At 40.8% G+C, this 26064-nt stretch overlaps 1 protein-coding gene across 2 annotated transcripts in view; it reads right to left on the bottom strand.

The window, feature by feature from the left end:
* VWA8 (von Willebrand factor A domain containing 8) overlaps positions 1 to 26064 on the bottom strand; it is a 254315-nt gene that overhangs the window by 40668 nt on the left and 187583 nt on the right. For both annotated transcript variants that reach the window (XM_075918951.2, XM_075918952.2), the window contains exons 31-37: positions 24562 to 24626; positions 24335 to 24460; positions 22680 to 22789; positions 20280 to 20434; positions 15700 to 15901; positions 14144 to 14225; positions 11565 to 11769 (exon numbers count right to left, since the gene is read on the bottom strand). In XM_075918951.2, coding sequence (XP_075775066.2) covers positions 11565 to 11769; positions 14144 to 14225; positions 15700 to 15901; positions 20280 to 20434; positions 22680 to 22789; positions 24335 to 24460; positions 24562 to 24626 — 945 coding nt within the window. The remainder of the gene's footprint in view (positions 1 to 11564; positions 11770 to 14143; positions 14226 to 15699; positions 15902 to 20279; positions 20435 to 22679; positions 22790 to 24334; positions 24461 to 24561; positions 24627 to 26064) is intronic.

Consider the following 26064-nt stretch of genomic DNA (forward strand, 5'->3'; position numbering starts at 1 on the left):
AAACACTGCCCTACAAGTTTACGCATGTTACCATTCCCGATGTCTGATCTGTGTCCATTTGTCATAGAGATAGCCTGGTTTGGCCAATATACATGGCAGAGGGGCACTGCTGGCACAGATCACATTAGAGGATGTGTAGTTGCATGAGTCTCTGACGTAGTATGTCCTGTATCTATACAAGTGACACCATCACAGGATCTAACCACATAAGCCACAACATCAGGGACCCATACAACAGCACATCCTCTAAGCTTCCCCTTCTGCCAGAGGCCCTACCCCTTCTGGGAGTGCAGAGGTGCCCCACCTACTAACTCTTCAGTAAGAGTTTGGACCCCCAGGCTTAGACAGAAAGACACGTCCATTTGCTAGAATCATCAAGCAGCCAGTTTTCAACTGGAACACCCTATCAAAATCGACCCTAGTGGCTCTGGTCATGTAAAGGCCATTCTCCATTCTGGCACTTTGAGTGCAGAAGATTGGGGCATGCAAGAGACTTTAAAATACTCTGCTACTAAAGGCTTCTGCTTAAAAACTCCCCAAGGTCACAGATTTCTTGGCCTGGGATTGGTATCACTGCCACCATCCAAAATGCAAAAACCCTTTTGAGAACCCAGGAAGACACATTTGGGAATTTCTACCTGTGGGGTATCCTCAAGCTCTTTAACCCTCTCTTGAGAGAGAACTTGAAAAAACGGTAATTTTTCTTAATAGCTGACCTTGTAGTCTTAGGCTGCACACAGAACCTGCCTTCTAGGACACGGGAATAAGACCATGGTCTTACAAAAGGTGATTTTATTAACAAAACAAAAAAAACCCTTGGTGAAGTATTACTTGATTGCTAGGTGTTATAGAGCAACTTAAAAAGGAAAGATTAAAACACAGACATTTGCTTCCCTGGGATTCCCTTTGGAGAGTTATAGAGCAAGGGGAGGGGATTACATGTGTTCAGCACAGAAAAGTTCAACAAACTGAAAAATAAAGAAAATAACCAGATCACATGGGGCTAAACATACCTTGTTCTACTCCTATATCTGTTCCCAGATTTAGTCATTCCCTACGCATCGGTGTCGCTGGATATTGCATGACTGGGCTCTTGGTTTAATCCATGTCTCCCAGCTCTCCTCTGACCAGTAGGTTTCCATGCACTGCCCCTGAGTGCTGGTTCTGCAGCTCCCACTGGCTAGGAACTGTGGCCATTGACAGCTGCAGGGGTGACACCTGTGGACAGGAGTAATGCATGGAGCCACTTGGCTTACCTAGGAGCCAGAGGGACATGCTGGCCACTTCCAGGAGCCACCTGAGGTAAGCACTGTACCCTAAACCAGCCCTCCCGCACCCCAACTTTCTGCCACAGGCCTGAGTCCACTCCCACATTCACAGTCTCCCCCAGAGCCTGCACCTCCTCCCACATTCCAACCCCTTCTTGCACCCAAACTTCTTCCCAGAGCCCACAACCCCTTCCACACGCTAACCCTCTGTCCCAGCCATGATTCCACTCCAACACTCCGAATCAGCCTGGATCCTCCTCCAGCAAGCCAAGTCCCTTACCCCATGCCAGAGGTTGCACCATATCTGGAGCTCTTGCCCTCTCCCACATCTCAACCCCTGGCTCCCACCTTTGTAAAAAAGGGGTAAGTGATAGGGAAGTGGAAATGGCATGAGCAGGGGGAATGGCCTCAAGGAAGGAGCGGGGCAGGGGTGGGGCGTCAGGGAATGATGGGGCAAGGATATTTGGTTTTCTGCAATCAGACCATTTGCTGAATCAAAAACCCACAAGTCAGTTCAAGATCGTTGTCTGGTATCAAAAGTTCTTTCTTTGTCTTCTAGTCTCTGGAAAACCCCAAATGAACCAGAATATGCATACTATTCTGAGGGGGGCAAGTCTCTGGAAGGGCTTAGCCTTTGTGACTTGCCTTATTCCTGGGGGAGCTGTGCTAATCCTCTCCAATGAAGTAGAACACAGACATACTTAGCATCATACATTTAATACAATGGTGCCCAAAGACATTGTGCGGGGCTGCAATATCTGTCACAATGATGCTGATAATGAATTGAAGGAGGCACTGAGCTACTTTCACCCAGTTGTGAGTTCTGAAGTCATGAACATTTCGGGGTCCCTAGGTTGTTCGGCTTTCTAGTCTCATTCTCCACATACTTCAGTGACTTATTTCAGAGATCAGCACGTGTCTGCTATTTCCGCATCTCCTGTACAATTAATCACCTAGGTCAGGGAGAGGCCACAGAGCCAAAATGGGGTCAGTCATATTTGGCAGAGACATTCCATCTTTTAGAATCAGGGAGGATTCTAAATGGGTCAGAGCTGGAATACCTGGAGCTCATGAAATTGAGAATTCCAGGCATTGACTGTGCAGCCTTTGTTCAGAGAGTCTAATTAGAAAATCCTCATTCTTCATCTCTTTCAGAGTTCCTTGCTTTGGCCCACAGAGTGAAACTTGCAGAATTCCAGGGTTCTTCCCAATTGGTCTGAGTCTCTCATATATGGTTATTCTGAATGCATGAAAATTCTCTGTTATATCACTGAATATTTTCCTTATGTAATTTATGTGTTTTTATGTAAGAGTATATAATAGATGAGAATCATTAGTGTTTTTAGCTCACTGACCCCCTCGTGTGGTCAGATTAAGCAATTATACTCAAAAACAGAAAAAGATGGAAAATATTATACTTTAAATTAGTGAACAAGAAAGTTGAGTAGGTACATGTAGTAAGTGATGCCATTTAAATATCTTCCATTTTATCAGATATGAAGGATTGCAGCCATGTTCCACACAAACTCCATAACAAATATGGCATTTAATGTCATAGAAAGGCTCATTTTTCAAAGCAATGTTTAAAAATAAACCCCTCTATGCTCATCAACAGTCACTGAAAAATATTTCAGACAAAGGATAAAATTTTCAAAAGCACAGAAGTGACTTAGGAGTCTAACTCTCCTTTTTCAAAAGTACTATAGGCATGTAGTACCTTAAGTCTCAGTGAAAATAGGACTGTAGCCTCTAAATGCCTAAGTTGCATTTGAAAGGATTTGGGAACTTTTTATAATTTTACCCCATTCAACAATCTGGTTTTCAAACTGAGTTGATGCATAATTGGATGTAGAGCATGTGCAAGTTGCTATCCTATAAATAGCCACTAGGTCTCAATAACACCTAACTCTAGAAGTAAAATTGAGCAATTAATCTTTTTGTGCTAATCTTCCTAAAATAATATAGTTTTTTACAAATGTGGGAAAGTAACATGAGTTGGATAAAAATAAAAGGATTAATTCACTGGTAAATAACTTACTATGGAGTTGTTTATGCACAATTGAAGAAAGGAAGAAAGAAAGGATGCTTCAGGATTGCCTGAAAATTATGGACAATTGAGTAACTCACTACCACTTATCTGCCCTCAGAGTAGATAAAGCAAAAAGGGGGACATCTCAGGGAATGAAGGAAAAGACACTTCAATTTTAAAAAAACTTTCCCAGATCCTTTTTCCTTCAGATACATAAATAATATTCTGAACTTAATGTTACTCCTAATTACTTTCGAGTAAATCTAAAGCAACTCCCTTGAATTGCATTGTAACCATGAGAAGTGTTCCCCTTCTAAGGATTCTCCAAGTGCTTTACAACATTAACAAATATACAATCACAACACCCTGGTGCAGTAGATACCAACCCCAATTTACCCTGGAGGCTACTGGGGCACAAATTACTTAAATGACTTGCCCTTGGTTGCAGCTAGGGTTATCAGGGATGCTGCCACAGAGTGGGGATCCTACCAGACCCCCACGTCTTGGCTCTAGCTGTGGCTCCAGGCACTGGCAGCCTTCCTGCAGAGTTGTGAAGCCTGAAACAACAGCAGGTTTCCCATGGAAACCAGCCTGTGTAGCTGTGAAAGTTTTGTCAAATCTGTAATAAATTTAGTGAAATATTTTACTACAAGAAATTGGCATTTTTCAGTGAAATTTATGTTTCGCCTGAAAATTTCCAACTAGCTCTAGGGAATACAAGACTCAGAACGCCCTAAAACTAACCTTTCTTCCTCAGTGTGTGATGCTTTGCTGCCTCGCCTGCTAATCAAGCATTAATCTAAAAGTCCCCCACTCACAATTTTTTCTCCCATTTCCCCCTTGCAGTTTGAACTATTGCTATTAACAATTATGAAGCTTAGGTATTGCTGCTGAATTTTAAAAGGTTTGTTCTCCCGCCTCTGAAAATTAGGCCTCTCTAAGTCTATGTCTATAGTATGAGCTAGGAGTGTGACTTCCCCCGCTCAAGTACATATATCCACACTAGCTCGCATCCAATTAGTAGGAATATAAATAGCAGCATAGCTGTGACAGTACTGGCAGCAGCAGCAGAAGCATAGCTGAGCTGTGTTGAGTACACACTGACTTGAAAGAAAGACGGCTAAAAGTGACAATTCTATTTTTTTTTCTGGGAGGTTATAGTAAATTTATATCTTCAGATGTGTTACTTGCAATATAGGTTAATTGAACCTAGATTTGAGATGTATATTTCAGTGGTCTGCAAGCATTTAGTGCAAAATGTGAAGATTAAAGAATGAAAAGGAGAGTCTTTATTAAACATCACAATTTCTAATATATTTTAAATATTATATGGGAAAAATTAATTTAAGGCTTATTATTCACTTGCAGCTTTTGGAGCTAAATCTTGCTTTATGTATGCAAAAGGTCCTAAAGGCCAGAAAAAGTCTTTAGTTTTGGGAGGCAGGGAGGATGAAGGGAACCGTCAAGTGTTCCAGGCACCCTATTGGATAGAGGGATTGCAGAAGTGCTGGTTGATCAACTGCACAGGCCTCAGAATCTAACAACCCAATGTAGGAGTATGGTGGGAGAGGAGAACAAGAGGTAAAGGGGAAGCTGTAAGATTCCTCTTTGTGGTGACTGGAGAGCACTCTATCAAACCCTCAAGTGCAAACCCATTGATAAGAGTTTTGACCTATAATAAAACAGAAGTTAACTCTTCTAAGGGAAAATAGATTTATATTTATTTTCATGTAACCATCTCTACTGCCTACAAAAGTTAAATGTTCTTTTAAAAATATCAGTCAGAGCTAAAGTGGACCTACAAACACTGTTATACACAAATCACAATCGTTTGGTTATTCTGTGACATTGCTACAGGGCAGAGTTAAGATTATTTGGATGACTTCCCTGAACATTTCCATATCTTAACTCATTTGGATTTCTTGTAAGTTTATCCCTACCTCTGAATTTCCTGGGTTTATAATGCTTATTGTTGGGATAATTATGACATATTTTTGCCCTTAAATTACAGAAGTTACTCAGCTTTACGTTCAAACACTTTTTATCTCAGAGTATACATGTTTTTAATGTTTCGAAGTACACAGCTTACATCCACAAAGCACTGCCTTATTTATTTACTCCCAATTCCCTCACCTCTAATAAATGTCAACAAGTTGGTTGCAGAAGAAAACTTGAATCTTGGGAACCACAATCTCACTAGGTAATGCTGCCAATCCCCCTCAAACACTGTTTAATCAAGAGAAGCTCTCTCATTACTGGATGAGTTCTCATTTAGAGTACGTCTACACTGCAATAAAAAAATTCATGGCACATTTGCAGCTATTCCAGGTCAGCTGACTTGGGCTGAGGGGCTAAACATTGCAGTGGAGACGTCTGCGCTTGGATTTGGGCTCGGGCTGATGGAGCCTGGGCTCTGAAACCCTGTAAGGGGACAGTCTCAGAGTCCAGGCTCCAGCCTGAGCCTGAATGTCTACACTGCAATTTTTAGCCCCGCAGCCTGAGTCCTGTGAGCCGGAGTCAGTTGACTTGGGTCCTGCAAGTCTCTAACACGGATTTCTTTGACGGCACATAAGAGCAAAGGGCATTAAATTGGTTAGGTATTAGTGGAGGGGATTGTTAATTATTGTGAACAGAAATATACTGTCCGTTTTAACATTTCAGCTGGACAATATGATGGAATTAATGGATGTTTTATGAGGCTATGTTTAAAAGACAGAATGTGTTCCCTGACTTTCATTCTTTTGAGTGCTGCAAGGAGAACTGTGAGGAAGGCCATTTTGCTTTGCACCATTTTAATTTGAGAAAACTCATTTTACTCAGTTACTTTGAATTTTGCTCAGTCTCTTTATACCATGCTCTTCACAGAATGCCAACATGTGCTTTATGTGCTCATTCTGAATTAACTGGTCTTGGTAACCTGTGAGCTGGCTGCATTATAACATAAAGATTTAGTGTCCAAAGTCTTAGGATCTCTGAAGGCATTTTCAGTTTCTAAGGTGTGAGGATGTCACACTCCTAGATTCTATTTCCAATTTTTCCAACAATACTGTGAATTTGAGCAAGTTACCAGACTTCTCTTTGTCATGGTTTGCACATAATCAAAGTGGTGATAATACTTACCTCACATAGATCTCACGAAGAATAGATATGTCTGTGAAGTTCCCAGAGATGTGAAGAGTGTTATATAAGGACAAAGTATTAATGTTCCCAATTCCCTGGATAAGGGCACAGCCAGATTCATGGTTTTCAGGATCAACGTCTGAGTGTCATGTTAATAAACTGCTAACTGGCCAGAGCTGAGGCCAAAAAAAAAATCATAACTCTTTGTAATGCGTCTCTTTACTTAAAATAAGTAAGTAGAATAAACAACCACCATTCTTGAGAGGGATGAGTTCATCGTGAGGTGTGGTAGGTAGTGTACAGTGGGATGACAAATAGTCTTCTGTAATGTCCAATCTGATGTGTGAAGATAAAGATTTCTTCATAAAGTTGGATGACAAAAGGTTTCATGCCTCTACAGAGACTAGAGTAGTGGTGGTTTGGTCCTTTACCTGGTTTGGCCTCTCTGCCGTGAGTGGTATGAGGGAACCAAAGGAGGGTTATAGCTGCTCTATCCTTTATAGCAAGGGTGGGGAACCTTTTTTGGGTTGGGGGCCACTGACCCACAGAAAAAAAATCAGTCAAGGGCTGCACACAAGTGAAAAGTGGAAAAATCCCACTCTTTGTGGCCCCTGATTGAGAAGGAGACATTCCCCACATTCCCCTTGCACACCAGAGACTAGGGTGCAGCAGGGGTACTGGAGCACCAGCACAGCACCCCAATGCTGGGGGTGGGCCGAGACTTGGGGGCCAGATCCATGCATTCAAGGGTCGCATCTAACCCCCGGTGCCTAGATTTCCCACCCCTGCTTTATGGCCTCTGACAGAAAGACTACATCTAGACTGGCATGATTTTCCGGAAATGCTTTTAACAGAAAAGTTTTCCGTTAAAAGCATTTTCGGAAAAGCGCATCTAGATTGGCAGGATGCTTTTCCGCAAGAGCACTTTTTGCGGAAAAGCGTCCGTGGCCAATCTAGACGCGCTTTTCTGCAAAAAAGCCCCGATCGCCATATTCGCGATTGGGTTTTTTTTGCAGAAAGCAACTCTCTGCTGTCTACACTGGCCCTTTTGCGCAAAAGCTTTTTCGGAAAAAGACTTTTGCCCGAACGGGAGCAGCATAGTATTTCCGCAAAAGCACTGACAATCTTACATGAGATCGTCAGTGCTTTTGCGGAAATTCAAGCGGCCAGTGAATTAGATGATTTTGCGGAAAAACTTGCCAGTCTAGACACAGCCAAACTGTTTTTTAAAAAACTAAGATCTCATGTGCATGAGATGCATGTACGCCCATAATGGGTTATGCACGGACACAAATTTTAAAAAATCACAACTATACTCTCCAACTATCACTGTTTTTAAAGGAAAGGGCTCTGGTTTGGGATAGATCAGCTCATTTTTACAATCACTCGTTGTACCCAGAGCGTAGAAACTGTCTTGACTCTAATAGACAAGTTTTCATAGTGGTATTGTCCAGATTGAGACTATGAGATTTGGTTGCATTTCACAATGGATCACTTAGCTGCACAGCTACAAATACGGTTGCCAGATGTTCGGTATTGACCCAGACAGTCCGGTATTTTAGCCTCCTGTCCAGTAAAAAAAATTCAGAAAATATCATACACCTAAAATGTCCAGTATTTTCTGATTTTTCTTCCTGGCCAGGAGGCGAAAATACCAGACACCTGGCAATCCTAGCACCCAGACCTGGGCCCAGCCCCTGGCCTCCGTCCCACCCCCTGCCAGATGTGCTAACAGGATTTTTCTATTTCTAACCTGTAGCTAACCAAAAAGTGGAAATGTGTCTGGCAGTTTTTGGTGTCAAGAGAAATAAGTGCTATGACTAATTTGCTACTGAGTTACTCTGTGACCTTTGGAAAATCCAGGAGCCTTTCTGTAATCATCAGTACCCAATGCTGTGATGTGCTTTCACATTTTCAGACAAAGTATACTTTGCAAGCACAAAGTACAGTTTCGGTTTTTTAAATATTTAGCTGAGTTAGTCAACTAGGGCTGAAATTATCGTAATTCTATGAGAATGAATCAAAAGAGAGCTAGAGAACAAACTAATTAAAGTCACAGAGGGGTAGCCGAGTTACTCTGTAAAAGGAAAAACTTAAAAAAACCAACAAACAGTCTAGTAACACCTTAAAGACTATCAAAACATGTAGATGGTATCATGAGCTTTCGTGGGCACAGCCCACTTCTTCAGATGACCAGAGTGTTGGAAGAATAAATAAGGGAAAGGGGGGGGGGGGGAGAGAGGAAAAGCAATGGCAGGGAGAAAAAAAAAAAAAGAGACAGTGAGTAGATAAGCTTCAGAGGAATAGCCGAGTTAGTCTGTAACAGGAAAGACTTAAAAAACAACAAATAGTCTAGTACAGCGGTTCCCAACCTTGTCCAGATGGGGACCCATTTTGACAATTCAGGAAGACATGGTGTCCCAAAGCAATTCAAAAACAGAGGGAAAATTGGGGGCCAGAGCCAACTGGGGAGACACTTGGCAACCCCTTTGAAATGTAATAGCAACCCATATTTGGTCTAGTAGCACCTTAAAGTCTAAATAGTTAAAAGAGGCTGATAAGAACCATTAATTTGCCCCTCCCACCTTCCCTTATTTATTCTTGGATCTGGACTTCCAACACTCCGGTCATCTGAAGAAGTGGGTTGTGCCCATGAAAGCTAATTAAAGCCAGTAACCCTGACACTGTTCTTCCAAGATAAGAACATTTTTTATATTGTCTTATTACCACATCAACCAAAATGCTCTGGTCTAAACTGACCACATTTGGCCATTAGATGGCACTAGCACTACTTTATTAACAAAGAGAATGTCTGGTATGGGTAAAACAATAAATACCAACACAAATGCACTACTAGAAGAGGGGGGTTTTCTCGTGATTTTTATTAAAGGCATTTGCTGAGCTTCAGTAACAAGAACATGTCAGTGGTTACACAAATTGCTATATATGCAGAACATCTTGTGGAATGGGAGTTGAGAGTAGGAAGAGCGTGAAAGCTGAATTATACTTTCTGCCTACTAAATCCAACTTATGCTTTGGGTTACTGGATCCCTTGAAAATAATGCGGAAAGATTTAATTTAGAAAAAATTGAATCAACTGTCACATTTGAAAGTTCTGGAAAAAAGGTTATACAGAAAAAAATCTGAAAAATATATTTACATATTACTTTTTGTATAAAGAGACACAAAAGGAATAACATATTTATGGCCACAGGGGCTACATAGGCTGATATACTGAATAGCATGGCCACTTGGAAATTTATAGCAAAAGCTGGGATAGAACTCAAATCCTCCTGAACCTCATGGCCTACTGATTCAAGCACTGTATCGGAAAATCTCTTTTGACAGTTAACAGTGCACAGACTGTGAGACACAGTTGAATAGTGCTGATTCTGTCCATTATATTCCCATAGTGAAAAGGTGCACAAATGTATTATTCACTAGAAGATTTACCCGGTGTTGTTGGGTTCCTCGGAGCAGGGGGCTGGAGGTATGTGTGGGGGGTGCTAATATAAGGGTGAGGGGTGTGGAGGGACCCAGGGCAGGGGGCTGAGGTTATGGGGGATGCAGAAGCCAGCAGGAACTGCACGGGCCAGGCGGTGGCTCCTTGGGGCTGGCTGTGGGGAGGACCACACGAGCCAGGCAGCGGCTCCCCAGGGCAGGCCATGGCAGGGGTCACGCTTTCCCGCTGGCGGCTCCCCAAAGCTGGCTGCAGCAGGAGCCATGCTGACTCAGTAGTGGCTCCCTGGGGCTGGTCATAGCAGAGGACGGGGGCAGTTCCTTGGGGCTGGCCATGGAAGGGGCTGTGCTGGCCAAGGGGTGGGCAGGAAACCTATCTTCACCCCTGCCTCCTGCTGCCCCAGTGAGTGTGTATAGCTGTCCCAGTTGAGTTCCCATCTCTAGCCTCTTGCTGGCCACCTCCTCCTCCTCCTCCCCCCGCCACAGTCATTACACAGTATAACTATTCTTGCTAGCAGCCCCCTTCCTTTCCGTGTTATGAAAAACAACTGCATTCCAGGTACATCCAATTGTCCTGGCACAACTAAACCCATACCCTGATTTAAGTTATGGTAAGAGGAAGCTGCATAACGAATTTGGTGGTCCTAGCTCTTACTGTTTAGGAGTTCTTGAACAGATAGACAGATGGACAGACAGACTTGTTCGCTCATAAACTCTCTCATATGTGCGTATGTGCACGCACACATACCTCTACACATACACTACTCAGATAACTTTTTTTATACTTATATACTGTACATTGTAATATTCTACACATCTATTCACTGATGGCAATTTTCAGACTTCTACAATTTCACCCATTCTAGTTAGACTCTCATACAGACAGCAAAAGACATCACTCTCAAAACTGGACCATTCTCCTGCAAAGTCTCAAGTCCATTTTCCAAAGTATAGAGGTGGTACAGCTATTTAAAAAATTTCCAATAATTTCTCTGAATACCTATTTTTCCTAAATTCATTCTTGGAAATTCCTGAAATATTTTCACTGACAGTTTGGCAAATTTCAGCCCAAATGGTTAAATCCAAATGGAAAACAGGAGGCTATACAGGAAATGTTAGGCAACCATAACATCTTGTATCACTACCAGAACATAAGAATAGCCATATTGTGCCAGACCAATATGAAAGTGGCCAAAGCCAGATGGTTCAAAGGGAATGAAGAAAAAAGGGCAACTTCGAGTGAACCATCACTTGCTGTCCAATCCCAGCTTCTGGCAGCTGGATGTTAGGGATACTTGGAACATGGGTTGTTTTCTGTCCATCTGGTTAGTAGCCACTGGTGGACCTATCCTCTAAAAACTAATCTAATTATTTTTTGAATCCAGTTATTCTTTCAGCCTTCAGAACATCCCCAGCAATGTGTTCCAGAGGTTAACTATGTGCTGTGTTAAGTACATGCTTTTGTTAGTTTTAAACCTGCTGCCTGCTCCCAGGAATATCTACTGTAAGTTCTTAAAGAACCAAATGATTTTTCAACAAAAAGATCTATTTGATATTTATTGCTGGTCTGGGCCTAATTCTAGTTCATTATATTTTTATCACAATTTATTTTTTAAACCACCTAGAAAATTCAACTCATTGGCTACATTTTTTTTAACATTTTCATACTGTGATTTATCAAATCCTACCTGCATGGGTCTACCATCTTCTTGTCCAATCATGTTTTTCCAGTCCTGCAGAGAGCGCTGTAGGCTGTCAAGTCCTGTCTCCCAAAGCCTGACACTGCCTCCCATATCCACTGTAACCAAACCCACTTTGCCCAATGGTGCCAGGAGAACATCCGTGTCTGAGATCTTTGACAGCCAGGATGTATATGGAGAGAGAGACACTGATCTGAAAAATAAAGCCAAATATGGTTCCATCACAATTAACACTATACAGAATATTTCCGTAGCCAAGGTGTCAATTTTTAAAAATACCCTTGAAATTTGAACAAGGTCACACAGGCTATACACTAGTGAATATGATCCAGCAATAATCAAAATGAGATCAAGACTGAGCATGGCAGTCCCAATATATTACCCAAAGCACATCACATACTGGAACTAGATAGGGTGGAAAGATGCCTTTGAAATACTGATGGCTGAATAAAAGATAACCAAGATAAATGTAGCCTGGAACAGGAATATCAGTAACCTCTATCTCCAATCTATTTTAAGGAGACCAGTTCTCTCCTTTTTGAAAGAATAAGTGGGGAGGGGATGAAATAACCATGCCAAACAGGAAACACAAAACTGTTTTATGGCCCACTTAGGATTTTATTGTAAATGTCAGCTCCCTGTCTCATTAGAGATGAGCAAGCAACACAAAAAAACAAAAATAAAAACCTGGAAAATGGGGAAGTTGAGCAGAAATCCAAAAGAGCATTTCTATCCTGACTCTATGGCTATGTCTACACTGCAACCTTTTGTCGGCAGAGACAATGCAAATGAAGCGCTCGTTAGCATTTGTCGTGCTGTCATTTTCATATTCTCTGCCAAATGCTTATTGCGGAAGAGGTTTTTGCGCAAAAACAAGCAGTGTAGATGGGGCCGTTTTGTACAAAACCCCCCTTTTGTGTAAGATCCCTTATGCCTCAAAAAAGGGGACGTTTTCAGAGTTTGAAAATTTGGCTTATAAAAAAATTAACTTCAATCTCACTTATAAAGCAACTATTACAGCTCAATAATGAGATTCTAAGCACTGCTGGAGTCAAAGAGGTTCTGAATATAAGCTATCTACCCACAACTGGAGGCAAGAGCCAAAACAGAAATTTCATTTGTTTTAATTTGGCCTGGTTTACACTACGGGACTAAGCTGACCTAAGTTACACAACTCTAGGTACGTGAATAATGTAGCTGGAGTTGATATAGCTTAGGTCTACTTACTGCAGTGTCTACACTGTGCTGGGTTGAGGGGAGAAATTCTCCTGTTGACTTAGTTTATGTGTCTCATTCCAGTGGAATACTAGAGTTGACAGGAAAGTGATATGAATTCATATCTTTTAACTTAGGTGCTGAAGTCCTGAAAACACTGCATTTTCCTGCCAAATGCCCTCTCTATACACTGAAAGGACTAAAAATCCAGTTGCAGAATTGCTCTTTGGCTGAATATATTCAAAACCTTGGTTATGCAATCTCTAAGAAATATGGATGAATACTCACTTCTAGATATAACTACACTGTAATGTAAACAGAAATGTAGCTTGCTCATTTACATAGAAGATTCCTTTAAAAAGCTACACTAAAGAATGTTAGTGATGCAAAATGAAGCATTCAAAATTCAGGAAATAACAATTCCATATGTACTCTCAAAGTTCAGGTGGAAGGAAGCAGAACCCATTCAAAATCTGGCCTCATTCCTTACATGCCCTTAAAGATCATATGGAGTGAGATGGATTTTTAAAAAAATCAACAAAAAATTGCATAGATTTTGGTTATATACATATGCTCAGCACCAATGAAAAGCTTGGAAATCCCGTTTAATTGGCTAACCAGTAAAACATATCGTTTAACCTATTAACTGATTAAGGAGGATGAGCAGGTGGGCTATTCAGTTGTAGCAGCCCTCGCTGGTTACACCTTCACATCTCTAGTACTAATATGGTCTCACAATCTTTAAGGTAATTATTATTCAACAACCTTGACAGGCAAGAAATTCTATTTTACAGACTGAGAACTGAGGCAGAGACAGACTTAAGTAATTTGCCTAAAGTCACACAAGAGGAAGTCTGTTGGAGCTGGTACTTACAGCCCAGGTCCTCCCTCCACTGTATTGTATTTCTTCTCTATGCAAGACCCTAAAGAGACAGAAAAATGAAGAAGAGCAGGGACAGATGAAAAGGGAGAAGGAAGAAGCAGGGAAGATGAGGAGAAAAAGGAGTGAGACAGGGGACAAGAGGAAATGGAGAGGGGAGAAAAAGGAGAAGAGGAAGGTACCTTTATCAACCGCTAACACCATTTTTTTCCTGGATATGAGCTGGATAAATACAACTTCCAAATAGAGGAGTACACCATGCACAGCTATTGAAGAATTCTACACATTAGAGTCAAAATTACTTTCACAAGATTAGGTAATTCAATAGGTAATAAGGAAACAGTGCACCGAAAACCCACCCGTTTCACATTAAAAATTAGGAAAAGCAAATATCTATTCTAAGTAATAGAGTTTAACGAATTGTATTTGTTATTCCTACAGTGAGGCTGTTTTACTGATGGAAATCACATACTTGGAAATAGGGATGTATTTCAGTTTCTTTGAGTTAAGATCCGTTACTTCCAGATATCCAGCTGTTTCTGGAGGAGTGATATCTGCAGATAGATAAATTTATTAAAGAAAATTAGCTACATCATTAATAAAATATTACATTTATATTCATCAGATTAGATTTAAACATTCATTATACAGTATATATCAGAAAATGATAAACTTTTATACTACCTGTAGGTCTAAATATGGCAATTATTGAATTTTATTACTGATATAATGGTCAGCAATTAGGAGTTACAAAAATAAATGAGGAATGTTGTATCGCTGTGGTGCCCAACATGCTAGCCATTAGCCACATTGGCTATTTGGCTGGTTGAGTGATGCTAGTTGGCTTGAACAATGTGGCTATCTGAGTGTGGCTAGTTTGCTATAGCATTAGCCACTGAAACTACTTCTTCAGAACTGGTTGGACACTACAGTTGTATAGTGTAGTGGATGTCAAAACAGTGCACAGATAAAGTCCAATTCACAAAAATGCCAATCAAGCATTACTGCAAACTCTATCTCCCTTTTTTACCCATCATTGAAGAAAATGCATATTGTTCATTTGACTGGAAGTATATTTGGGGAGCATTTCAAAACATGGTGCTTTTAAAAATCTTGAAATTGCAAGGTACATTAAGTATGGACTATTTTTAATGAGGGCAGAAAATGCTATCAGATCCACATCCACTAGCACACACTTATCTCTATTTCCACAGCAGCCAACAATAGCTAATAGACTTAGAAATTTATAAATACACTAGTGAGATATAATCCAACTTTTGCTTGTATCAAACATTTTGGTTGGTCCCTCTGTACAAATTTTGTGCCACAGACTTCATGGTTGGCAATTAATAAATGACTAAGAAGTACAATGTACATTATGTTCACATAATGTCACTGCATAAGTAGAATAGAATTCCAAATTTTCTGCTCAAAAAACACCACCCATCCAAATATGCTGAAGGAGAATGTCCATTAGCTGCAGTGACAGTGGGCTTGTATTCTGTTTGGGCACTAAAGAGAAGTAGAATCATACATATACACGTAGATCTAATGTTCAATCCAGCAGAGAACTGAAGCACACAGTCATTTATAATATTACCTTGCAGGTACATATAATCTTATCTAGATCTCTAATTTTTACTTTTAAAAATATCATTGAAGGTGAACATAGAGAGGACAGGAAAAAAAATCACAATATTAAGTATTAAAAGAAGCAGCTGGGAAATGAGTGCTTATGAGAAATAGCAAGCTGTTTTCCATTAAAATAAAAACTTTAAATAATTAGTGAAATTATCTATGAACATGCTCTTTCCCTAAAAGGTAAAGCAGAATAAAATGTACATCTTGCGTTATGTCACTACATTTATTCTGCTACATATCATCCTAACAGAAAGAATACAATAGACCATAGGAACAGTCATACCGAGTCAGACCAATGTTCTATCCAGCCCAGTATCCCATCTTCAATTCAAATAAAGTCTTCATCTATCTACAAGTTGATATAGTTGCAATAGGGTCATCTCTTACCTTTTGGATAAAGTTCTTTCAAAGGTATGTCTCCAGGTGCTAAAATTCTGACTATCTGATTAGAAGCTAATAAAGTCACACAATTGATTTTTTTTCCAACTCCAGTTTGACTGCGCCTTCCATAGTAAAATGGATCAGAAGGAGAGGCATGCCTGCTCCCCAGTGAAGTGTCTCTCTTCCAGCTGTACACTTCATTAGGAGACTGAAAGAGAGAGAATGTAAATTGAGGACTTTAGTGAGCAAAAATTGTACAAAGCAGCCTTTAAATAAATGGTTTTTATAAGTTTCCATTAAAAGTCAAACTTAACCATTATGGATAATGCTCAGTTCATGCCATAAGTAGTGGAAGAGCTAGCTGCCTCAGTCTTTGAGAGAGCTTCTATTGACACGATGTGTGAGCTTCTACTAACATAAGAACTTCCTTACTGAATAAGACCAAGGTCCATCTTGTCCACTACCCAGTCTCTGGCAATGGCCTGTACCAAACTTTCAGGAGGAGTGTTACTATGTTACAAGACTACTATGGATCTCTGTCTTACAATCTGGCATTTGGCAATCAGAGGTTTAGGGTAACCATGAACATGTGGCTGCACCCCTGGGCATTTTGGCTAATAGCTACTGATGGACTTATCCTCAATGAACTTATCCATCTGTTTTATGAACACATTATATTTTTGGATACCATAATATCCTAAGACAATGAGTTCCACAGGTTAATTGTGCATTATGTGAAAAACTACTTCTCCTTTTCTGTATTAAACCTGCTGCCTACTAACCTAATCAGGTGATCCCCAGTTTTTCTACTGTGTGAAGGGGTAAATAACACTTTTCTATTCACTTCTGCCACATCATTCATAATTTTATAAATCTATATTATATCTTCCTTTAATGGTCTAATCATTTTAGTCTCCCATTCCATACACACACCATTCCATACCCGTAATCATCTTTTTGCCCTTCTCTGAACCTCTTCCAGTTCCATTATATTCTTTTCAAGGTGGGGCAACCAGAACTTCACAAAGTATTACAATTTTGGTACACCATAGATTTAAATAGTGGCATTATAATATTTTTGGTTAAACTTTCTATCTGTTCTAATAGTTCCTAACATACTGTTACTGCTCCTAGGCATTAAGCAGAAGCTTTCAGAGAACTAAGGTGACGCTAAGTTCTGTTTCTTGGATGGAAATAGCTAATTTGCACTGTACTGTATATGTGTAGTTTGGATTATGTTTTCCAATGTGCATTACTTTGCACTTACAAGTTTGAATTTCATTTTAAATTTTTTTTGTCCAATCACAGTTTTATGAGATCCCTCTGTAACTTTTCATTTTGCTTTTGACTTAACTATCCTCAATAATTTTTTATCATCTGAAAACTTCGCCAATTCACGGTTCACCACATTTATCATATCTTTAACGATAATCTAAAATAGCACAGATACCAGTACAGATCCTTGGGGGACCCTACTAGTCCATTTCTCTCCATTGTGAAAGCTGACCTTTTATTCCTTCTCTTTGTTTACTTTTTTCAACCAGTTACTGATCCATGAAAGGACCTTTCCTTTTATCCCATCTCTACTTAATTTCCTTAAGAGCCTCTGGCTTCCTGAAAATCTAAGTTCACTATAAAGTACACTTTAGAGAATTCTAATAGATTTCTGAGGCATGACTTCTCTTTAGAAAAAACATGTTGGCTGTGTCTAGACTGGCAAGATTTTCCGCAAAAGCAGCTGCTTTTGCAAAAAAACCTGCCAGCTGTCTACACTGGCCGCTTGAATTTCCGCAAGAACACTGACTTCCTACTGTCTGAAATCAGTGCTTATTGCGGAAATACTATGCTGCTCCCGTTCAGGCAAAAGGGCCAGTGTAGACAGCTCAGATTTGTTTTGCGCAAAAAAGCCCCGATGGCGAAAATGGCAATATGGGCTTTTTTGCACAAAAGCGCGTCTAGATTGGCACGGATGCCTTTCCGCAAAAAGTGCTTTTACGGAAAGCGTCCGAGCCAATCTAGACGCTCTTTTCCACAAATGCTTTTAACGGAAAACTTTTCCATTAAAAGCATTTGCGGAAAATCATGCCAGTCTAGACATAGCTGTTGACTTTTCTCCACCATACTATATGTATCTGTGTGTCTAAAAATTCTGTTCTTTATAATACTTTGTATCAATTCTCCGGGCACTAAAGTCAGCCTCATCAGCTTGAAATTGCTAGGATCTTCTCTGGAGGTTTGTTGATTTGTTTGTTTTTTTTTAAATCAGCACTGTGTTAGTTACCTTCCAGTCATATGGTACACAGGATGATTTCAGTGGTAGGATTTAACTTCCAAATTTTAAAGGCTTTTTAGCCTTTAACAGAATCCAGTATAAGAAGATACCACAACATCGTCTGGAAGGTGGATCCAAAATATGAGATTGTTTCCCTCTGCTCTACCACCCTGAGACTTTCATTCTCCTTAACAACACAAGGTTGTCAGACAGGAAAGTAGGGACACTCTACTATGTTCCTAACAGTCTCCTCTAAATACCACCCTCTCTGTCCACCTAGGCTCCTCCAGTTTGGCCACTCTGGCCTCAAGACTCTGTATCACTGAGGACTGTTAGCTACTTGCACTGCATGCACTCATAGGTCACCTGCCCATGACAAACAAGAGGCCAAAAGCACACAAGTCTTGATTAGGAGATGTCAGGTTGCTGTGGTCATCAGCAGTGTTTCCTTTAAGCTGCACTGCTTCACTGGTGATTAATCAGCCCTGCACAGTCAGTCAGCTCTGTGCACTAGCCCTGAGCCTCTGACTAGGTGGGGCTGATTAATCACCTGTGAAGCTGTGCTGCTGCCCAGCTTACAGGGAACACTAGTCATCAGAGTTGACTTTCTATAGTTTTTTTAATAAAGCACTTCCATTATCAAGACAACCCCACAAAAGACTTTACGCCCTGAGGCCATTCTCCTAGGAAGAGAAAACTTTTCAATAATTTTACCTGTGACCAATCTACATTAAGGGGTTTATTTACAACATGTTTCCACATCCACATGGTACTGGCAACAGCCATTAAGTTTGTATCATGTACAAAACTACTTAATGCCCATTTCCCAACATTCAAAGCCAATGATAGTTTTTTCTGTAGTACTGTAAAACTCCATTGGTCCGGCATCTGATGATTCGGCACTCCTGATGGTCCGGCACCATCAGGAACCCGGAAGTGCTCCGCAGCCAGATCATTGGAGCTGCTCTGCCCCTAGATTCCCCTATTCAGCCGCTGCTAAAACTGACCAGCGGCTGAATCGGGGAAGCCGGAGGCAGAGTAGGTCCCCTAGCGCTGCCCCTGGGGGCTGCGGGACCAACCTAGCAGCACCCCAGGCGTCCTGATTCAGCCGCTGCTGAAATTGACCAGCGGCTGATTCCAGGAAGCCCGAGACAGAGCTGCTCTGCCTCAGGCTTCCTGGAGTCAGCTCTTGGTCAATTTCAGCAGCGGCTGACTTGGGGACGCCTGGGGCAGAGCAGCTGAGGTGCTGCTGGGTTGGTCCCGCCCTGCCGCTCCTCGGCGCTACTGGATCAACCTGGCAGCACCCCAGCTGCTCTGCCCCAGGCGTCCCCAAGTCACCCGCTGCTGAAATTGACCAGCGGCTGACTCAGGGAAGCCCGGGGCAGAGCTGCTCTGCTTCATGCTTCCTGGAGTCAGCTGCTGATCAGTATCAGCAACGTCTGACTTGGGGATGCCTGAGGCAGAGCAGCTGGGGTGCCGCTGGGTTGATCCAGTAGTGCCAAGGAGCGGCGCTGCGGGACCAACCCAGCAGCACCCCAGCTGCTCTGCCCCAGGCGTCCCCAAGAGCAGCTGGGGTGCTGCCTGGTTGGTCTCGCCGCGCCAAGGGTCGGCATTACCCCGACCAACCCGGTAGCACTCCAGCTGCTCTGCCCCAGGCATCTCCGATTCAGCCGCCGCTGGTCAGTTTCAGCAGCGGCTGAATCAGGGACGCCTGGGGCAGAGCTGGACTATCGGAAGGGGGGGCTATGAGGGGTCTGGGGTGGCACTCCTCCCACCCCAGACCCCTCATAGCCCCCCCTTCCGATAGTCCGGCATATCTGATAATCTGGCACCCCCTGGGTCCCAAAGGTGCCGGATTATTGGAAGTTTACTGTACCCTCTAGACCTTTTTTAAAACATAAGCTGGCATCTCATTTTCTGTATTGATTGTGGTAGCATCCCAAGCAGATTTTCACACCAAATTGTTCACAATTATGTCATTTTCTTGAATGTTATATTTAATAAAAAACCTTTCCATGTGTATAAGAAGTAAGACTGTTCTTCTATGTGTAGTGCTTGAAACTTATATCCATTGAATTTCATCTGCCATATGTCACCCAATTTCCTATCACTGCCAGGCCTTCTGAAATCTCCCTACCTCTCACTATCCTAACAAACATTGTATCCACTGCAAATGTTATTAACGCATTATTCATGACTTCTTGCAACGAATTAGGTTAACAGTTATTTAGATTAACTAGTTATAAAAAAATGTTTCTGGATAACTTAAAAACTTAAATTTCATTATATTACACTTCAATAATATTGGATTTACCATAAGTTCTGGGAAGCCAACAACAATAGTAGCATAATTATGTACATCCGAGAGAATCCTGTTGGGAGAGCTGATCTTCTGTCCCACAGCTACACTTAGGTTTTCTGAAGATAGTTGGTCACTTGAAACTGTGTGTGGCGCACACAAATCTGAAGCTAAAGTGGGGGAAACAAACGATAAACATTAAATCTAGATAAGTAAGAGGAAACAATTTTCCTGACAAGCAGTGAGCACTAATTACTGCTTTTCTTTTTATCATAATTCAACAGAAATAAAATGAAGTAAAGATCCGTTTATGCTATATTGTACTACACACAATAAAACAAAGTTAAATAACATGATTTAGGTTACAAAGTCTACCATTCAAAAGTTAGGAAAGCCTTAATTTTGCCAACTTGTGTTCATTGTATGCACTGTGGGTACGTTTAGATGACATCCCTTTTCTTGAAAAAGGGATGTAAATTAGACGCTTTGAAACTGCATATGAAGCTGGGATTTAAATTTCCCGCACTTCATTTGCATAATGGCGGTTGCAGTTTTTTTTTTCAAAAAGGGGCTTTTTGAAAGAAAAACGGCTGTTTAGATGAGGATCGTTCAAAAATAAAAACCTTTTTCAAAAGATCCTGTACTCCTGAAAAAATGAGTACACGATCTTTTGAAAAAGGGTTTTATTTTTGAACGATCCCCGTCTAAACAACCGTTTTTCTTTCTAAAAGCCCCTTTTTGAAAAAAAAACCCCAAAAACCTGTGGCCGCCATTATGCAAAAGAAGCACGGGAAATTTAAATCCCAGCTTTATTTGCAATTTCGAAGTGTCTAATTTACATCCCTTTTTCAAGAAAAGGGATGTAATCTAGACGTACCCTGAATGAGGCAAGGGCTCTGTGAAAAAATAGTGTGTGATCATATAATTAAAGACTGCCATAACATATATGCACAAGGGAGCAAAATTAAAGTTGCATGATCAACTATAAATATACTATTTTCAAATTTTCAACTTGTTTTTTCCAACTGAAATGTCTAAGCACAGAATTGTTTAATACAATTTCCTAGATTTTTGTGTTTTTTTCCCTTTTAAGTAAAAAGTTAATCAAATTATTTTATGTACAACTGATGTGGGTAGCAGGTTTCTAGTTGCAGCTGATCAGGAGGATGCCCCACATGAATCTCTTGTGTTCCCATTCTAGGTCCTGGGAAAACTCTGGTCCCAAACATTTACCCAGGAATGGGGGATTGGCTGTGAATGTCCTTATAGCTCTGGGGGAGTGACTGGGGAGGATGTCCTCCTGGTCTCTCTCCCCCCCTAACTGGTAAATGGACTTCTGGAACTGTATCCTGGGTCAAGAGTTCAGCAGGAACATGTGGGAGGGCAGGAGTGCTATCCAATTTTTTCCCACCTTACTTCTATTACGGTGATCTAGCACTTCCATAATGTTCTCAATGTAGTGACAGGACCACCCTTCTTTTCCCATGACTCCTTATTTTGATTAATAGCCTTGGAAAATACAAGTACTCTATACACACTGGATCATCCTTGTCCACGTAGTTGTTGACTCCCCTTAAAGAAGTCTAGTGAATTGGTGACACATGATTTCCTTCTATAAAAGCCATATTGAGTCTTCTCTAACATATCATGTTCATCTCCATGTCTCATAATTCTGTTCTTTATTATAGTTTCAAACAATTTGCCTGGTAGTGAAATTAGTTTTACCAATCTGTAATTATCAGGATCCCCACTGAAGCCTTTTAAAAAACCATCATTATGTTAGCCATCCGATTATCTAGCACAGAGGCTGATTTAAGTTCTGCAATTTCATAACTGAGTTCTTTCAGATCTCTAGGGTGGTTAAACATCTGGTCCTGAGGCCTCATTACTGTTTAGTGTATCCATTTGTTCCAAACCCTCCTCTATTGACAATATTCAATGATTGTGATGTGCTGACAACATTTTTCTGAGGAATACAAGCAACAGAAGAAAAACCAGCAAGTTTTAACTTTTAATATCTCAGTAAAATCTGAATGGAATTTCATGGGATATAGAAAAGGCACTTCAGCAGCCAAAAGTGTTCCTCCTCCTGAATATCTAAGCCTGCTACATACAATGGAGGTATGAGATCTTCTCAAATGAAAGGTTACAAGAATTACTTATAGTTACAAGTGTTAGGCAATCTACTTAACGGGCTTGCAACCAGCACCCCCTGTAATGTAGGTGTGTCTGTCTGCAGTTTTCAAAATTTCTGAGCTATTTTATTCAAACAATTCTAAACACATGCTCAGAATTTTGACATCTTTTTTTGAAACAATGGTATGAATAACACACCACAGGAAAACAATCAGATATGAAATTACTCAAACATCTATAGATAGAAAGAAAAGAATGAGAGAGGTTTACATTGAGTACCTGTTGTTAAACCAAAACCTTTCTCAACGGGGTCTTCATTCAATGCATGCAGTTGGCAAATTCCACTCTCTTCAGATACCATATGTGCTGACTTGGTTAAAAGAAATTTCCTGTAAACAAGGCAGTCTTATTAAAATATGGTGTAACACTAACCAAGGATATTTTTATTTATTAAATAGTAAAAATAGTCTACACTTCTATAACTAGGATCTCAACATGCTTTCCTTAGGGGCGGGATGTTAAGAAGCATGTAATTCATTAATCATGTAGTCGACAAAATTTTTTTCTACTACACAATCGATAAGGGATAGCACTCAGTAGCAACTATCTCCACTGTGGCTCTGCACTGAAAATAATTTAGGAGCCGGGCAGGCAGGAAGCCTGGCTCAGTCCTGGCTGCACAGGGCCTCGAGAGCTATCCCAATTGTACCTCTGCATTTATAGTATATTAGGAGCTGGGCAGACAGGCAGCCCGGCTCAGTACTGACTCATGCCAGAAATGCGTGGTCGATAGCATTAACCCAGGGGTGTCCAAACTTTTTTCAAAGAGGGCCAGATTTGATGAAGTGAACATGCGTGAGGGCCGACCATTTTGCCTGACATTCTTTGAACCATTAAAATTAAATGCAAATTAACTATTTTATGCAAATTTTATTGCAAATGGCATACTTTTCATTTTGTCACATGGATGACAAATCTAAACAGGTGTTAAATCACTCTGCCTTTCATATCTGAAGGCCAGATGAAAAAAAAAATCCAGGAAGCTGAAATATATGTCAGGAACATTGTAAAGTACATGACATATTATTGGTAATAAAGGTTGTCTGTCAACTTTTAAGTTCAAAAAATATGAACAGGAACATAACACCAAGTATACATGTTGTGTCCAAATATATTTATAACTGATTTAGACCAACTGACATTAACTGAGATTTTACAATGTATTCATCTCAATATATATGGATTCGTTGGGGGCCATAAAAGATAGATATTGCCAAATTACCCGGGGGGCCGTATTAAACCGGAACACGGGCCGCAATTGGCCCGCGGGCCGGACTTTGGACATGCCTGCATTAACCGATAAGCTATTAACACTATTACATCCCTATTTAAAATTAATGAAGTCTCACAGAACACCTTTGAGGTTGGAAAGTGTTTATTTTATCTAGTTTACAGGTTGAGAAAGAAAACAAGAGAGGCAGATTTGCTTCCGATAGCTATATATACAGCTTTATTTATTATGAAGTTAAATAGAAACTGGAAAATGGAGTATTGTTTGTTCCATTAAACTATGAAGCAAAGTAACTGGGAGAGTGAATTGAGTCAGATTTTCAGTCAGTCACACTAATATTTTCAAAGACCTAATTTACACAGGCATAAATATCAACTGTGTAAAATATGGCATTAAAGTTGGCATATCCAAATTTTCAGAGGTGCAATTTTACTTAAGCTCATCTTGCACACTCAACACTCAGGATTCACATCAGGCATTTGGGCAGGTCAGGGAAGGCGCACGCAAATATTAGTAATTGTTTTAAATATTGCCAAATATCCCCATTTATTCTATGTTTGTATAGACCTTAGCACAGGGGATCTAGATCCAAGACTTGGGCCCCTAGATTCTGCAAAACAAATAAATAATTTGGTTAACTTACTGATTTAATTTGCTTTCAACCAAGAGCCAACGGTCTTCAGCCACTAAGAAAACGGATTTGATATTGATAGGTAGGGAGATAGTATGAGTTTGACCCTCTAGTACATCTAGCACAATAAGGTGGTTTCTGTGAAATGTATACCAAGAAAACAATTATGAGGCAGAGAATGTACATGACGAATCTATTCATTTTAAATAAAAGTGATGTAACTTATAATAAACTCTTACCCTCCTTCTTTGTAGAACACAAGCCAGTTTTTATGTGAAAACTCTCTGCACATTTTGTGACTGATCTAAAAAAATACATTACATATCAATTACAATTTATCAGATCTATCCTTACATCCATAGTCAGGGCCCTACCAAATTCCATTCCGGTCAATTTCATGCTCATAGGATTTTACAAATCATAAATGTCACCTATTTAAATCTGAAATTCACTTTAGTAATTGAAGGGGCCCTGACCCATAAAGGAGTTGTTGGGAGGGGGTCACAAATACATTGTAGGTGAGGATTGTAGTACTGCTACCCTTACTTCTGCACTGCTGCTGCCCTCAGAGCTGGGCATGGAATGGTACTGCCATCCTTATTTCTGCACTGCTTTCTGTAGAGCTTGACCCTCAGTCAACAGCCACTATTCTGTGGCCACCCAGCTCTGAATCCAGAAGCTCAGATGTAATGGTGGCAGGGATCGCAGGTTGAGGGAGGCTGTGTATCCCTAACAGCCAGTTGTGGCGTGGCTCTGTCCATGCTTCAGACCCTCACTGCAGTTCCCACTGCATGGTGGTCCCTGGCTCAGGCTGTGGTCATGCTTCCTGCTCTTCCAGCACTCCAGGGCTGGGGCAGCTGGGGATGTGCAACCTATCCTCCCAGCACTCTGAGGCCAGAAGCACCAGTCTGGGGCAGGTTCTGGCAGCCATGGTGTGGGAGGGAGCCTCTAGGCTCCAGTGGAGGAAGGGTTTTGGAAGGGGCAGGACCTCAGGCAGAAGGGGTGGGGATGGCCTCCCCCAGCCGGCATAGCATGGCATGATATTTGCACCTTTACTTCTGCACTGCTGCTGGTGGGGAACTGCCTTAAGAGTTGGGCCCCCAGACCTTAGGTGCTGCTCTCCAGCTGCCCAGCTCTGAAGGCAGTGCAGAAGGATGCTAATACTAAGATCCCTTCTAAAATAATCTTTTGACCCTGCCTTGTAAGTTCCTTTTGGATTAGAATCCCTAATCTGAGAAACACTGTCTCCATCCTGTGAATTCTGTCTAGCATAGGGTAAGAGCACAGAAAAGATCAGATTTCATGGCGGGAACTAGATTTCATTTCAGGACATGTTTTTCATGGCCATAAATTTGGTAGGGCCCTATTTAGTTTTTGCTTGTTGTCTGATTAGAAAGGTCAGAAACTAAAATATTTGGCCAAAAGTATCAAAAAAGTTTACCTAAAGTTAGATTCCTGAACTTAAATATTTAGGGACCTAAACAGTGCTGACCTAAACATTTAGGGCTCTAAAGAGTGTTGAAAATCAAACAGCAACTACTGAAATCATACCAAATTCACTGGTTTTTCTTTTATGAATTAACTCACTATATTAACCACAAGACAGCTTTCCACCTTGTCTAAATTCTTAAATTGCATCATATTAAAATGAATTAAGTCCGTTAGGCTTAACAGAATCATAACATTTTGTAAGAAAATATTCAGTAACTCTTAAGGAAATATCTGAATGGGTTTTGTTGCAA

The sequence above is a fragment of the Pelodiscus sinensis genome, chromosome 1, assembly GCF_052426305.1.
Source record: "Pelodiscus sinensis isolate ZL-2025 chromosome 1, ASM5242630v1, whole genome shotgun sequence".
Classification (NCBI taxonomy): Eukaryota; Metazoa; Chordata; order Testudines; family Trionychidae; genus Pelodiscus; species Pelodiscus sinensis.